We start from the raw sequence: 16717 nt of genomic DNA, 5'->3' as shown, positions 1-16717 counted from the left end.
GTAAATAATCATCATCCATCACTTTGAAGGACCGGGGTGTACATTTTACATTATGCTCTATTTTTATCTATTTGTAAATATTGTAAAACTTGTTATTTTTTAATAAGACATTGATATCACAAGTGCTTTGTAGCTAGTTTTTGACACTGCAGTGCTGGAATAATCTGGACTAGACTTGGAATGTTTTACTATTCGCACCCACATCTTCACTCATTTCTCTTTCTTAGTCTGTTTTTACACAGAAGATTTTTGTTTTCCATTTTCTTCTATTTCATAATTTACTATTGAAATATACTTAAATTAATTATAAGAAGTTCACCATGGCTTTATTTATTTGATCAAAATACAGTCAAATTTGTTAAGAAAAGAAACAGTAATATTGTGAAATGCTGTATTATTCTTATTTTTTTTATTCTTTGATGAATAGAAAGTAAAAAAAAAAAAAACTATGTATCTCATATGGACTTTGTTTATTCTACTACATTGCCTTTTTCAGTTTTTCAGTTTATATGGAAGAAAGTGTCAAGATTCTGCTAGCTAAAAAAAAAATGGTAACACTTTAGTATAGGGTTCAATTCTCACTAATAACTAGTTGCTTATTAGCATGTCTATTATTAACATATTGGCTGTTTATTAGTGCTTATAAAGTACGTATAATGCATGGCATTCATAATCCTACCCAATACCCTAAACTTAACAACTACCTTATAAACTATTAATAAGCAGTAAATTAGAAGTTAATTGAGGCAAAAATCATAGTTAATGGTTAGTTAATAGTGGGAATTGGACCTTAAAATAAAGTGTGACCAAAAAAATAAAAAAACAACTCAGTATATATATTGAGTGAGTCATCAATGAATACACAAATGTAGAATTCTGTCTGAACTGTCTCTTTAACTCAGGTCAGAGAAGAGCTCAGTGCAGATCTCTGTCCATTGTTCCCAGCTTGCGTCTTTAAACTCCTCTCAGATGGATTACATATTCATGAGTATTCAGGTTTGTAGTGTTTTGTGACTGGCTGGCATGTGATGTGGGCTAGTTTTGTCCCCCTACAGTGTCTCTCAATGTCTCTTCTCAGATGCTTCCTCATGTGGCATGCTTGAAGGGAATTATGGGAGAGCGTGTGGTGTTTTGTGAGCAGGTTTGTTGTCTCTGTGTGTGTTAGTTGTTATGGTGGTGCTGGCTGGGGACTGGGGCTCTTTCAGTGGGACGTGGACTAATTACAACACTAATGCAGGACACCCCATTGTCTCAACACGGCCACACACACACACACACACCTGCTTTATCTTCCTGTCTCAAAAACGTCATTATTTAAACATGTGCACACACCACATAGTTAACATTTAGACTTAAAATGACTATATATGGAAGTTTTTTTTTTTTTTTTTTTTTTTTTGCTTTTTAGTGTTTATAGAGGAAGTTAGATTGTGTTACTTTAACATGCTTTATGTATATAAATCTCACCTGATATGTCTGATTTTGGCAATATATTTTATGCAGAAAGCAAACCACATCTGTTTAGGTCTGTCCTGTCTATCTTTTGCAATTTATGAACACACAAAAAAGTGAAATAAGGAACTGGAGCAGCTGATAGACAGCAATGTTATTGCCAGCATTTGTATGAAAACTGGCAGGCTTGAAGTCAACCAGCTGGTTAAATATATGTTTGATTCCCAAAGATGTGCTGCTCTGAAAGAGAAGAGGCTTCTTAAATCAACTCTGGGCTGAACACAAGCCCCAAATCCCCCAAATGACTCAATGCATGTAGATGCTCACACCACTAGATGGCAATACAGCATCCAGAGCCCATTAAGAACAGAGGAGTTTATGAAAATTAAACACACACTCAGACTTTCATGCACTCACATTTACTCACAAACACTCTCAAACACGGTCCTGCTTGAGTTTGTTTCCTGTAAATAGATGAGGAGAAGTGTTCTTGTGTTCAAAATATATTCAAATTGTGCTTTGTCAATTTCCCTCAGAAAATAGCCACATTTGTTAGTGTTTCGCTAAATAAATGCTGCATTAGTTTTGGGCTGTGCTGTTGTGGAGAGAGAGGGATCAGACCCTTGAGATGGTGCGAGGAGATGAATATTTTGTTGTCAGCAGTTCGGATGGAGTCCTGTTGTACCCCATGCATTATTCACTAATACAAATATGCCATATCATTTACAAGCATGTGTGCCGGGGTGAAATTCACAGCTGGGAATTAGTTCTGAGATTAATTAACAAAGCCAAGCTCCTCGTTTTCTGTCTCTTTCTCTCGTCCTCGCGCTCAATGTGATTCAAATGATACGATTCAGATAATGAGTTCTGCTTCTGATTGTCTGTATACAGTTAATTCATTTAATTAAGATGAAAAAGAAAAAATAGCTCACTGTAGAATATTCTTTATTATTATTATTATTATTATTGCTAATATTATCCATAAATATTAGTTGATATGCATAGATCTGAGGTCAGAGGTTATAATGTAGTCTGAATAAAATGCGTTTCCCTTACAGAAATCCACTAGTGTTTGTAATTAGATGGTAAATGGAACTGAATTATTATTTTATTAATGTACCTTGATATTTACAAGCTACTGTACCATGGTATATGTTATGGGAAAAAAAATCTCAATATATTAAAATTACATACATACAAGTACCAAAAAGTAATCTAGTGCATACCATGTTTTTTTTTACATGGTACCATGGTACTGTCATGGTTTATGAGGAAATAACATGAAACATGAAATTCCACAGTATATTTCAAAATATATATATTTGTTTATGAACATGCTTAGAAATCATTTGTAATGTAATATCATGATAATGTGTGGTTGTGGACAAATACTATGGTATTATCATGTTCTCTGTGTGTGTATTTCTATATAAATAAACCTGGGAAGAAATATGGTATTACCATGGTATTGTCCCAAAACATGCATTATCATGATACATGTGTAAAAACATGGTTTTACCATTATGATATATGTAACAAAAAATAAAAATAAAAGCTAAACATTATCTTACCTTGGGAACATGTCCAAAAATTATGGTAATACCATGGTACTTACATGGTAGTGGATGGGAGACTTTTCGAGTTAATTTCAAACCAGTTCTCCAGTATTTGTAAGCATGTGTCTGTTTGTTCAAGTGTGTCTGTTTGCAGGCTGGAGTTCTTCTGCAACACACTGAAATCTGCCAGTGGCTTATGTCCTTATGTCTGTCACACACACAAACACACACACACACACACACACACACACGCACACACACATACAGATACATGCCCACACTCATCCGTGCTCTCTGGAAGACCATTTTCCAGTAGCTAGGCAGTAGGAAAGCAGTATTAGCATTTTTGCCTTGAAGAACGCACTGTGGGGCTTCGGGAAAGTTTACTCATAAGAGTTGAAAGCAGAGAGGGGCAGGACGGGGGTGGTGCTCTAATTGTGGGCAAATAGTCCCGAGGCATTAAGACTATGGGAGACTAGATGAGAGGGGCAAGGGAGCGAGCGTGAGTATGCAGTGATGCAGTGTTTGAAAATACACTAAAGTATGTCTTTATGTGCGTTGGGCTGTTCCCTTTCGATAGGAGGCATATAATGGCATTTTAATGCAGTGATGTAATGCCGGAGTTGTTCTCCGTACTGGACGGCTGGCAGAGCGCGGTGTTGTTGTCTTTCTTCCCCGTTGTTTCGCTGGCGCCGCTCCAGGATGCTGGACGGACCTCCACAGCAACGGACAACTCTTCAGAAAAAAAACAACCCTCTCTGTTTCCACTTTATGTGCTCTTCTCTTACTGCGGCTTGGCTGGGTTTGTGTGTTTTTCTCCCTCAGTGAGCTCTCAGCGAGAGGAACGCACACACAAACATGCATAAATATGCTCACGCAGACTGTAATACACAACCAGATAGATGACATGCTCAGAGACATGCTTTAAACATTTGTTGTGTTCATCTTCTGCACTCCTTAAGACAAAACGGCAAGAGCCTTCTGCCTTTAACCTCTAATCTGATTGGCTGGATTTACACAATTTCTGTCAATCAATCAGTGCCAATGTGGAATATATATGAAAGGTTTGGGGTCAGTATGATTTTTTGTAAATTAATACTTTAATTAATACTAAGAAATAATACATGTATTCAGTAAGGATTCATAAATTGATCAAAAGGGACAGTAAATGCATTTACAATGTTACAAAAGATTTCTGTTTCAAATGCTGTGAACTTGGAACATTCTATTGATCAAAGAATCCTGAAAGAAAATGATGGTTTCCACAAAAATATGAAGCAGCACAAGTTCACAACTGTTTTCAACATAAAAAATGTTTCTTAAGCATCAGATCAGCATATTAGAATGATTTTTAAAGGATCATGTGACACTAAAGATTGGAGTAATGATGCTGAAAATTCAGCTTTACATCACAAGAATAAATAATATATATATATAATAATAATAATATAATAAATATAGGCAGATATATAAATTGGTTATTTTAATTTTAACAATATTTCATAATATTACTGTTTAATTTTTGACCAAATAAAGGCAATCTTGTGAGCATAAAATAGCTTACAGACCCCAAACGTTTTAATGGTACTGTCTATACATCCCAGGATCCATCCATAAAGAATACTATTTGTGTATATCATCTGGAATTGTTGTTAAAGGAGCAGATTAATATACAATTTATGTCTTAGTAGTTGAAAAAACATCTGTTAATATCAGTGTAACATTTGTCAGGTAACATTTTAAGAACATATTGCAGATAAGCAAACATTCTAACCGAGAATGATAACTATAAAGATAACAATAACTATATTAGCATCCACACCAACTGCACAATAATGTTCTGTTTGTTATAAGCTTTGCTTATAGTGCATTTCTGACTTCCGCTGCTTTAAATGCCAGATTCTAATTGACAGCCAATCAGAATCCATCCTCTTTAATGCAGGATAGACTCTGATTGGCTGTCAATGTTTTATCGCTCAACAGTTCAAAAATGACTCCAACGATATTTTTCCTCTGTGTTATTGTCACAGTTGTGATGTGGACTACACTTTTATATTTAGAATGATTTTTAAAATTATATCTTTATCATTATAGTTGTCATCCTTGGTGCTTGGCAGGTCTTAATTGTTACATAGTCCACATAAACGCACACACACAATGAATAGAAATACATGTGATATCAGGAACAAATCCTCCAACGCTTGACCTCTGGCAGATGACCCGAGATTGAGGGTACAAGACCACCCTCAAAAGGGGTCAGGAAGGAGTCTTGGAGCCTCAGTGATCTGCAGTGGTGAAGCTCAGAGAAAATCTGTCTTGACTTGTGTGTGTGTGATGTTCTCTGGCTTCAGCACTGTGGAAAGCCTTAGGGGATTCCTGCTTCACCTGCTGTTTGGAGAGAGTCTGGAGAAACAGTTGTACAGTCCCCTGAGGAATGGAGAGATGGGGCATTAAACGAGTGTACTCCGTCCATCATTACAGCTCCTGATCTGGCCCTCATGTTCTGCGCTATCTGCTATATATATATATATATATGACATATTTTTTTCATATATTATATTATATGATATATTTTGAAAAGAAATGTAATTCTTAGGCTGTATCAGAGCATGAGTGTAAGTTATTTTGGTCTGTTCTAAATGTTCTTCTACATCACTTCCTGTATATGAATAGAACCCTGCGGCAGCTCTTTAGAACTATTTTAATTTTTGTATGTTCTGCCAGTCTTACCCTGTTCATTCACACACTTGTACACATGGGACGGTGTCTTAATACCCTGTATTTTCCCAGATCCTCTCCCCCAGCCCTTCCCAGAACCCACCCTGGACTTCCTTGAGTACTGAGCGTCCAATTAATGTGAGAGCACTACAGTGTGTGCGTCCTGCGCTGTACCATTCATCATTAGGATTTTACATTGACCTTGACACCCACTTCATTAGAATAAAGATTGTCTTGCATTTAGGCTACATTGTTCCTCCTCGTCCAGACCCCATGCAAATTCCCGCTCGGACTCGGGGTCTGTCAGAGGTCATCTGCATTAAACGATTGCCGCTATTCTCCAACTGCTTCTTTCATTCGGCTCAATTGAAACGCTTCTTCCTGCTCAGGATGGGACCCTGCCAGAGCTGCTGCCCGACACACAGATTTTAACTCCTCGCTCCCACGACTGCAGCCCTGTGTTAGCTGTAATACAGGACACGGGGTGATCCTCCTAGAAAGCAGTTTTCATTCAAAACTTGCTGCTGTGAAGATGTTTGCTTGCTGAAGGTCATTGACAGGACTTTGCTATGTTTGGGGTTTCTTGGTGGACATTTGGTGGTGGCCTACAAGCCCAAGTCTCTATGATATTCCAGTGTCTATATATGGTTGAGTCTCTTTTTTCACTAATGAGATGAGATCTTTTATATCTCAGTTATTATCTCAAAGAGCACTGAACTCTAGTAAGATTTTCATTTAGTAGAATATTACTGTATGTCGGATATTATCTCGTTTTGTGTCTGTTTTGTTTTGAAACATCTGAGATGATACTCAAACTGTCTGAAGAATAGTGAGTGGTACTTTTCTATGCTGCACTCACTAGGGATTTGGTTGTTGTCTGCAAACTCAACTTTCTGTGATATTTTGGTCTCTATATATGATTGGGACATGACTGAAATCATCTTTATACCTCAATTGTTTCTCCAAGAAAGCAATAGGCTTAAATAAACTCTAGACTTTGACAACTTTTGACTCATTTAATCTCTGCACGTCTCCCAATATATTTTAAGAGAAACTTCTGAGATGATACTTGAATATTCTGGAGAAAAGTGAGTTGTGCTTTTCCATTCAACTCTTGCTGTGAAGGTGTTTGGTTGTCATGGATCATTGCCAGGGTGTCGCTGTATTGCTGCAAGCTATATGTAATTGGGTCCCTCCTTCAGTATTGGTCTATGGGATTTTTCCAGTAATGGGACCACCTTCTCAGTTGTTTTTCCTAGACTGAAGATTAAATGGAGAGCTAATGGACTTTTTCTACTTTTTAGATTTTGGTCCTTAGAAAACCACCCCAGTAATCGCTTAAAAAGATTTAAGCAAGATCTTAATAGTCAACAGTTGAATATTTTTTCTTTATACTTCCCCAAGAATTTTAGCAGAGATGTCTGAGATTAAGTTGATACTTAAGAGTTTTTTAATTCCGTTTCCAGAGATTTGAAAGAGCAATCTCTGTTTGTTCTTTTTGGTGCTCTTATTTTCTTGTTCTGTCTCACAGTGGAGAACTGCAGCATTTGTTGTTGAGATGATTTACTTTTTCATGGGCTGTTGAGCTAAAGCTCTCCCTCTCTCTCTCTCTCTCTCTCTCTCTTTCTTAGTCCCTGGCTTTTGATCCAAATATATCTCCATTATTATCACATCAGTCAAAAGCAGACTTTTTTTTTTAATCCAGAATGAAAAGGCTCATTCTGCACTACAGATATAATTGGAATTAAATTATTAATGAGAGATACTTAAAAAAGATTGTTTTATGATTCGCTATTAGTGAATTTGCTATTCATTTTAATATTTGTCATTTGATTTATATGGGGATAATGCAATATAGGCCCCAATTAACAATGCATGGCCTGTGTAATATGATTTTCGGTTAATGCAAATGGAATAAGCTAGAAGAAAGCAAGCGATTCGACTCCTCAAATGTAATTTTCTCGGCCAGTTCTGGCAATTTTAAATGACATTGCACATTTTAATTTTCCCTCTTTTTTGAAGGTTGCAAATTTATACTCATTGAGCTGAACAGCCATTAATTTACATGGAAAATTACTTGCGAAGTTGGAATATCTTTCACGTTCACACCTATTTACTTTTAAAAGCTCTGCCGATGGAGCAGGTTTCTAACTAACTTCTGTTTGTAGATCTCGCACCATCAATATTGTTGAATTGTTTAAAAGTCATAAATTACTCACTCACTTGTGTTGTTTCCAAGCCCATATATTTTTTTCCTCTACTTGAAACATTAAAGGAGATAGTTTGCATAATTTATGAGTGTTTTTCCTGTACACACAGCTTTCCATACATTAAAAGTGAACAGTAATTTTAAATTCCAAAGCATGATAAAAACCCTAAAAGGGAAGATTATCAGTCAATGATGACTCAGTCTGTTTCTAACATAAAACTTTAATTTGGTTTCATAAGTTGAAGAATATAAAGTATACAGAGTCAAACAGATTTTTATGGTAAATATATGATTTCAGTTAAAATCTTCTACTTTCATTGCATGCAAAACCGTGGCTTGGACATTCTGCAAAATGTCTCCTTTTCGAGAGATTTTGAGTGTAAATAAATGATGACAGGCCTTTGATTTTTGGGGGATCTTACCCTTTAAGTCCCCGGAGCTCTCTAAGCAGTACGTTTCCTGTGCTGTGAGCACAGTAGCTCTATGAATTCTGGCACCATCACTTTAGATTACAGCCAGGCTGAGCAGAGCTGAACAGATCTTAGGACTCTCTTGGCTCTTAAAGCCCAGAGTTCTTGGCTGATTGCATTGTTTCCTATGTTTGTCTAGAGAAGAAAAATGCCATGCTCAGAGTAGAGAGGGATGGGGTGTGAGTATCTTTCCATGAGAACTCCTCCTCCCTGAACTCACAGCTGAGCTCCAGACCCCGGGCCCCGGATAAATAGTGGCTTTGTTCGCCATTCAATGGCATTAGGCATGGGCTTCCTATGGGGGTCACTACCAATCCTTGTGAGGGGACAGAAGGGGAGGCTGAATAAGAACAACACATCTAGACCATGAACTCCCAGCAGATCGGAGGGAGAAAAAGACTTTGACGTTATGAATCAGTAAGTTAACAGAAAAGAAATGTCCAGGCCATGTTTCTCCCTAAAATCAAATAGAAAATTATTTTTAAAGAAATGTATAATATATGATATTATATATATGAGATATATGATATAAAAAATATTTGTAAAGAAATGTATAATATATGATATTATATACATGAGATATAATATTAAGCATGTATTAATGGTTTTATATCTTATAATATATTTATTTTATTGATATTATTATTTTTTATTGTGCACAATTATTTTAAATACTCCTATTATATATTATGTCATATGTATATATATTAGGGGTGTAACGATAAGCGTATTTGTATTGAACCGTTCGGTACGAGGCTTTCGGTTCGGTACGCGGTACGCATTATGTACCGAACGGTTCGTTGGACTAATTCATTATATTTGGGAAAAAAAGTGAAATATAATGATATGCGTTCAACAAGGTAGTGCAATAACCCAAACAACGTAACAGGCAATGCCCCTGGCACCCATGAAGAAGAAAAAACACCAACTTATATGTTTATGTTCGGCTATGCAGTCAGGCGCTCGTTCACTCAGTAAGCGCTGAGTGAGCGAGCAGTTCATGCACGGTACGCGCCACGCGGTGTCCAATGCGTTTAACAGACCAGAAATAGAAGATCCTCCAATAACCAACAGGTCTGATGTTTGGGTGCACTTTGGATTCCCTGTAAACTATAATGGTGATGGCAACAGAGTGGTGGATAAAAAAACAACGGTATGACGCATCTACATGACAATAGGGTACACCAGCGGGAAGAAAAAAAAGATTAAAAAAACACCAACGGGAATACTTGAAATGTCAACTCATTTACGCCGACATCACCTTAGTGTGTCAGTATCTGGGAAAAGACGAAAAAAAGGACAAACATACACGCAGCAAACTATCCCCGCAGCATTTAGACATACATTTCCAACTGATTCAAACAGGGCAAAAGACATCGCGGCGATTAGGCTTCATTTACGTTATAGCCGCGGATATGAGACTTTACTATTTACCATTCATTCTATCATCACCATTATAGCTTACAAGGAATTCAAAAAAGTACACCCAAACACCAGACCTGTTGTTTATTGGAGGATCTTCTTTTTCTGGTCTGTTAAACGCATTGCAACGAGCCTTCAGCGTGTACTGAGTGAGCGAGCGCCTATAGTGGAAAACACAGGTTTTAAGAACATGCTTAATGTAGCTAATTGAGCCCCGTTACAATATTCCTTCACGAGCCCATTTCAGCCAGACCGTAATTCCTGCTTTGTTCCAAAAAACATGAGCCCTATGGAAAACCAATTGAGTAAAAACACACTCAATATAAAGAGTTATAGAGTTCCATATAAAAAGTTACATCTTTGTATTTGTTCATAACTACTACAACAATATAACATTTTCATTTTTTTTTTTTTTATAAGGAGCTGTTTTTGTTTTATACAGTATGCTGCTAAGAAAACACCATAGAAGATGGGTAAAAAATAGCTCCATCATTGTTCAATGTAAAAAAAAAAATATCAAGGAAATTTATCTGCCAATTTTTTCATTTTGCTGTATCTAAAACGTACCGTACCGAACCGAACCGAACCGTGACACAAGTGTATCATATCGAACCGAACCGTGAATTTTGTGAACCGTTAGACCCCTAATATATATATATATATATATATATATATAGGTTGAAATGTGAGCCTGAAATATGATCTGGAATTTTCTTTATGAGATTCATCCAAACAAAACATAATCACTCAATTAGAGAGCCATAAGGAGAGTCCATAAAGGCTTGTTGAGAGCTCTTTCTGTGAATCTAAAGGCCTGGCTTCTCTGTCTTAGCATTTGTACACATCAGTTACACTGACCAGGCTTTTCTTTTTTCAATGGATCTTTTGTATCCCTCATTATCACTTTAAAACTTGCGTAATGCATCGTCTTTAGCTCGAAGGGGGGAGAGAGCGAATATTCTAAACTGTTTTATGCTCCATATTGTTTTGCAGATTGCATGCTATTATGATGGTGAGAAAGAGAGTCCCATGGGCCGACATCTATGTGGTATTGTAACCTTTTTTTTTTTCTAATGCTCAACCTTTTCTTGTCATCATGAACGATGGCATTGTCTGTGCAATTTGTTGCCACTCGATGCATTTTGACAATGTGAAGTGCATTTGGTGAAGGAACCACCTGCCAGCTGAGGTCTGGAAAGACTGGTGGAAACTCTCCTGGGTCCCTCGCTGACCCCATCGTGACTGCCCACCTTGTTCTTAACCAGAGAGAAGAAAAAATAAAAGTGCTTGACTCAATACAAGCCTTCTATACCAGCCGTAAAATGGCTTATTCTTCTAGTCGCCATGGTGACAATTAACCGTGTTTCAAGGACTTTTGTTCCCGGATGGTTTTGAACAGATTTCCCCCTACTTTTTTTCATCGCGAAGTGATTTTTCACGAAGGAGGAAAAGCAGCACCTATTTTGCATAAACAGTAAGGAATCACTTCCAAATGGAGGCTGCGCGTTTTCTCTTCCTTTTAAAGTAAATATGTAGCTTTTTACTTCCTGTTCTTTCTTTGAGAGCTTGGCTGGCGCTCCTCAGCTGTGCTGGGTTTCCATCAATGGGCCTCTTCTGCGCGGTCTTCCTCCCCTCTCCACTGCTTCCTCTGCGCCTCCCTCCCCGAGCAGCCGTCTAGAGCGAATTACAGACATCAAGGATGCTGGCAAGATATGAAAAGGCCTCAAACTGATTAAGTAATTATCAGTTTTCCCAGCTTCATTCAGCTCTGTATCACGAAAGCATATCAAATTCCATATTTTGTACCTCTGAGTCAATTTGTAACTCATCAGCTCCCAGTGTAGGTTTTCATGAGGCTGATGCATATTCAGTTTTTTTCTCTAATGGATATCTTTCCTTCGTGCTAAACATCTAATACGGCAGCTACGGTGGATAATCGCAGAAGCCCAAAAATTGACTTTTTTTTTCCTCGCCCTTTGCGGATTCATTTCAGGGCAAAAGAAAGATGTTATTACTTCCTTTTTGATTTAGGGACAGTGCAGAATCCGTCATTGAGATGAAGTCCCATCGGGAGGCCGAGGGTGTCCTGTGAATTCTCATTTTTGCCGGAGCCTGGCTTCTGACATGTGAAGGTTAGCATAAAATGATTTGAATACGCCCCGTCTCTGCCTCAGTTCATGGAGTCTAACTTCTGTTGTCTCAACAAGTTACGGAGCCTGAACAAACTTTTAATTTAATGGATAAGATGAATCTGCGACATCGCATTAAGTGTGTTCATGTGTGACTGCATTTTGCTGACATTTCCAGAATCACGTTCATTAATATGTGAAATAAATTAAACTTACAAGGGCCTGTTGATATTTCATCTATTTTGCCGCCATCTTTGCTCACACTATTGCAGTTATTAACTATTGCAGTTATTAAGCTGCCTGTTTTTTACCGTGTGATCTCGAGAGGTGTCCTGACATGGTGTTTAAGACTAGTGATGTGAATAAACCCCTAACCATAGGTACTCGACTTCAGCTCATAACTCTTCCTAAACCAATTGTCTCAAATTCTACAACTTGTTTAGTAGAGATGTGACTTTTTTCTTATTTGAAATAATCTGACGGATGTTCATTTGGTGGATGATTAAATGCTTTCAGGACAATTTTCACAAGTTTTTGTTTAATGTCCAGACCTGTTTTAATTCATTTAGAATTAAGAATATTTGGTGTATATTTTGGCTCTTTTTGTTATTTTTTTGTAAAAAAAAAAATGTAGAAGCCATTTTTATAAGGATTAAAATGGATTAATATTAATGAATAGAAAATACTGATGCAATTGTAAAGATGTTTTGCCAAAAGATAAAAACTATGACCAAATATATATATATATATATATATATATATATATATATATATATATATATATATATATATATATATACACACAAAAAAAAAAATTGAAGAGAGATCATTAAGAAAAAGATTCGACAAATAAGACCCAAGACAGTTGAGCAACTAGAAGCCTGTATTAGACAAGAATGGGACAACATTCCTATTCCTAAACTTGAGCAACTCGTCTCCTCAGTCCCCAGACGTTTGCAGACTGTTATTAAAAGAAGAGGGGATGCACACACTGGTAAACATGGCCTTGACCAAACTTTTTTGAGATGTGTTGATTCCATGAAAACTTATTTTTTCCTTAAAATGATACATTTTCTCAGTTTAAAGATTTGATATGTCATCTATGTTGTATTCTAAATAACATATTGAAATTTGAAACTTCCACATCACTGCATTCTGTTCTTATTCACAATTTGTACAGTGTCCCATAAATTTTAATTGGTAATATGAATTGCTTAGAATTCATTTGAACAACTTTAAAGGTGATTTTCCCAATATATGTATTATTATTTTTTATTATTATATTATTATTTAAAATTGACAATTAAAACTGGGTTTGTGGTCCAGGGTCACATACAGTATATGTATACAAATCAACCAAAAATGATAAAATATGTTGTAAGACATTAAAGTAAATGGCTTGTTTTTGGTATGAATTGCAAATTTTAATTAAAAATAAAAATTGTTTATCATTACTATAATGAAGTTTGTAAGTTGTGTCCTGTTGTGCACTGATAACCTGCTTTTAAAAACAAACTTTCATCAGTTTTTGTGCTCACCAGGGTTAACGGAGCAATGCCAGAATCATGTATTTCTCTCAAACCTCCACCTCGGTGGCATTCTTTGGCCCTGGAATATGTTTTTCTCACCGTCAATTAGACAGTTGACTATAAAGTTTTCAAGCCCGAGCTCCTTGGGTTAAGTATGCAAATCACCCTATCAAGGTTGCAACGGTGAAAGTGACTTCATGTGCCAGAAGTCAGCCATGCACGTAGCTAAGGTTAGCATGATGCTTCAACTTCTCATCGCTCCGGCATTCTAATTACTCAGGCTATCTTTCCCTCCATCTGCGTTCTCCATCAATAACCTGCCATTTCTTAAAATCAATATTTGCTGTCAACAAACAAATTGTGTAATCCCCTTTGCTTTAAAGAGGAGCGTCTTTAGTTTGCCGGCCACTATTAAAAACTGAAAGGGTTGAATGATTTAAAAGGATGTGTGATACCATCTCCATCAAAACAAACGACAGTGAAAAATGAACACTGGCCAGATGACAGCAAGGAATGGGGGGAAAACCGCACATTTAAATATTTAAATGCGCATCCGCCATAATGATAAATGACAACCGAAAACTAGAATCAAGCAGCTATTGATGCAGAAAATGAAATTGGGGGGTGGGGGGTGGCAGAGAGAGAGGAAGAGAGAAATTAACTGAAAAAGGTGTTGAATAGCATCACTTTCATCTTTTACTGTCTGTTAGTCCAGCATTCAAACAGAAATGTCACAATTCTGCTCAACCAGTGTGCAAAGCGTGGAGTGACCTAATACGGTCTGTTATCCCATTAGACATGAGCTGAAGGGCTGATAATTGTTATCATACATGACCACTGAGGTGACATATGAGAAATTGCAAGATTTAGAAGAAAAGAAATTGACATAAAAAAAATCATGCACCATGTTTTTGGTGGGAGATATTATAAAATTTATAAATTTCATTAACTAAATAGCACTAAATATTTTTTTTCACTTCAAAGTGCTAATTAATACTTTTTTTCAGCAATGATGCATTAAATGGATACAAAAAAAAGTGATAATAAAGTCATTTATAAGGTTACAAAAGATTTTCATTTCAAATAAATGCTTTCTATTTATCAGAAAATCATTTAATCATGAAATAAAAATAAAAATCATGGTTCAATATCAAGATTTAAATAATATCATGGTTCTCAGTATTGATAAGAAATTAGAATTATTTATGAAGGAACGTAATTTAAGATAAATTAAAACAGAAATAGTTTCATAATATTACTTATTTTACTGTATTTTTGATTAAATAAATACAAAATATGCAGGACCTTTCTAAAAGGGTTGTGATTTAGTTGTGCTTAAATTCTTAAACTTGCACTTAAAAGCATTCTTACAGTGCTGCTTGTGCTTTTCTCACGCTCTGACTGCTGTTTGTGTTTCTGAAGGGGAACAGTGTTGAGATGTCCATGTGGCTTCCTAAGAAAACACATCTTCTGGGCTGGTCTGAATCTCTGAAGAGGAGCGGCACTGAGCTTCCTGCTGACATTGACCAGCGGCTGACGGCCCTCAGGAGCAAATGGGATCAACTCGAGGTTGGTCTCTCTCTGTTCAGCCTACTATATGAACATGACATGTTTTTTCCAATGCAACAAAGGAGTTATGAAACTTTCGAGTCTTGTTTGGGAAATCGCTATTAAAAACTAAGAGCGTCACATCAGTCAGGGGTCCCTTTGTGGAAAGAAAGTGCTTCCTCAAACACAGGTGAGTGTCACACCTTGAGACTGATCTCTCCTTGATTCCTGAGCACCCCACTGAGATGAGAGGAAGCGGGAGGGTTGGGAAGAATTTGGAGGAGAAAGAGAGGATGAGAATGCAAGAAAAAGTTGGGAGAAACATTGTGAGAATTCAAATGCAGCGTAAATACATCTTAAAACACTTGTTTTTAAAGCTTCCTTTGCTTCAATATTGATATAGGTCAAAGCTACCCTGTTTTACTAAGGCTTTTTAGTGCTCTTTTTGAACTACTATGAAAAATTTCTCTCTTATGTTTCTGCTTAGTTACGTTAGCGTTTCTTCTATTTTAAGCCATGCACTTGTATAAACTACTTCCCTTACTGGATATAATCCAACTCATTCAGCATTTTAATCCAAAGAGGCTTGCATGCATACACTGGGGAAAATGATCTAAAACTATTTTTCACAAAACAGTTGTTTAGTAAATGTAAACTATTAAAAAGAAATTTTAAGCAACACATTGAATTGATTTGATTTGAATGTAACATTTTGAAGTTGCAAGACTGAAATAGTATTTTCTCCAATAATGTTTCTGTTGAAGAGATTGGGAGTGAGAAAGATTTTTATAAGAAATGTCTTAAAAATCAATGACTATATTCAGTGAGGATAAATTACATTTGTATCATTCATTGTTAAATCAACAAAATTTCAAAAACCTTTCCAGATCAATTTTTTTATTTATTTTGCTTTATTTTGCTTATTTTATTATTATTTTTTCTGAAGAAAGATGAACATGTATAGTGATGAAAGCCAAAATCCTAAATGTCATGGATGAATATTTTCTGAGTAATCCACAATTTTATAGAGGGGGTCAAAAAGGCCATTTTCATCTGAGATTCAGAGCCAAATTACAGGGGGGTAAAAATGACTTCAGGAAGATGGCAGCATCATAATGTTGTTTTTTCACAGAGATTGGTAGGTCTGTTAATAAAATCTGTTGACTTTAGCAATATTTGTTGCTTTATGTGCGCAATGGTAACCATCAAAAATGGGAAAAGAGCACTTTTCAAGTTTTTCTCCCATAGTTTGCATGCCTGTAACTCAAGAAGTATAAGAGATATCTTAATGTCCTTTCAGATATTTGGTTTTGGTTTCCTTGTTATAGTGTAATTATACATTTTATATTATATATAGTTATATTAATTAACTACATGTACTTACTATATGGTAAGGGTTGGGATTAGGGTTTGGTTAAGGGTTACTTGCATGTAATTATGCATAAATAATTGTTGTTATAATAGTAATTATATGTAACGTGTAACAAGGATACACTAACATAAAGTACCCAACTTTCCTTTTGGCATCTTAATTTAGGGCAAGTTACTTATTTTTCATTGGCTCAAGTTAAAAATATAAATCTGAATCATTAACATAAATTCTTTTAACTAGATCAATGAAACATTTTTTTTCAGTGCTCTATCAAAACAATATGCATAGAACATATCTGTCTGAGTGCTAAAA

The 16717-nt window shown here is 36.1% G+C and overlaps 1 protein-coding gene across 1 annotated transcript in view; it reads left to right on the top strand.

Moving 5' to 3' along the window:
* Window positions 1–15054, top strand: part of LOC113072634 (A-kinase anchor protein 6-like) — a gene marked incomplete at its 3' end in the record, with an annotated part of 81517 nt that extends 66463 nt beyond the window's left edge. Inside the window, exon 9 of the mRNA XM_026245618.1 lies at window positions 14908–15054. Coding sequence (XP_026101403.1) covers window positions 14908–15054 — 147 coding nt within the window. The remainder of the gene's footprint in view (window positions 1–14907) is intronic.
* Between the last annotated feature and the right edge of the window lie 1663 nt (window positions 15055–16717).

The sequence above is a fragment of the Carassius auratus genome, unplaced genomic scaffold, assembly GCF_003368295.1.
Source record: "Carassius auratus strain Wakin unplaced genomic scaffold, ASM336829v1 scaf_tig00009713, whole genome shotgun sequence".
Taxonomy (NCBI): Eukaryota; Metazoa; Chordata; class Actinopteri; order Cypriniformes; family Cyprinidae; genus Carassius; species Carassius auratus.
Note: the sequence above shows the minus strand (reverse complement) of the source record. Positions and strands in the feature narration are given on the sequence as shown.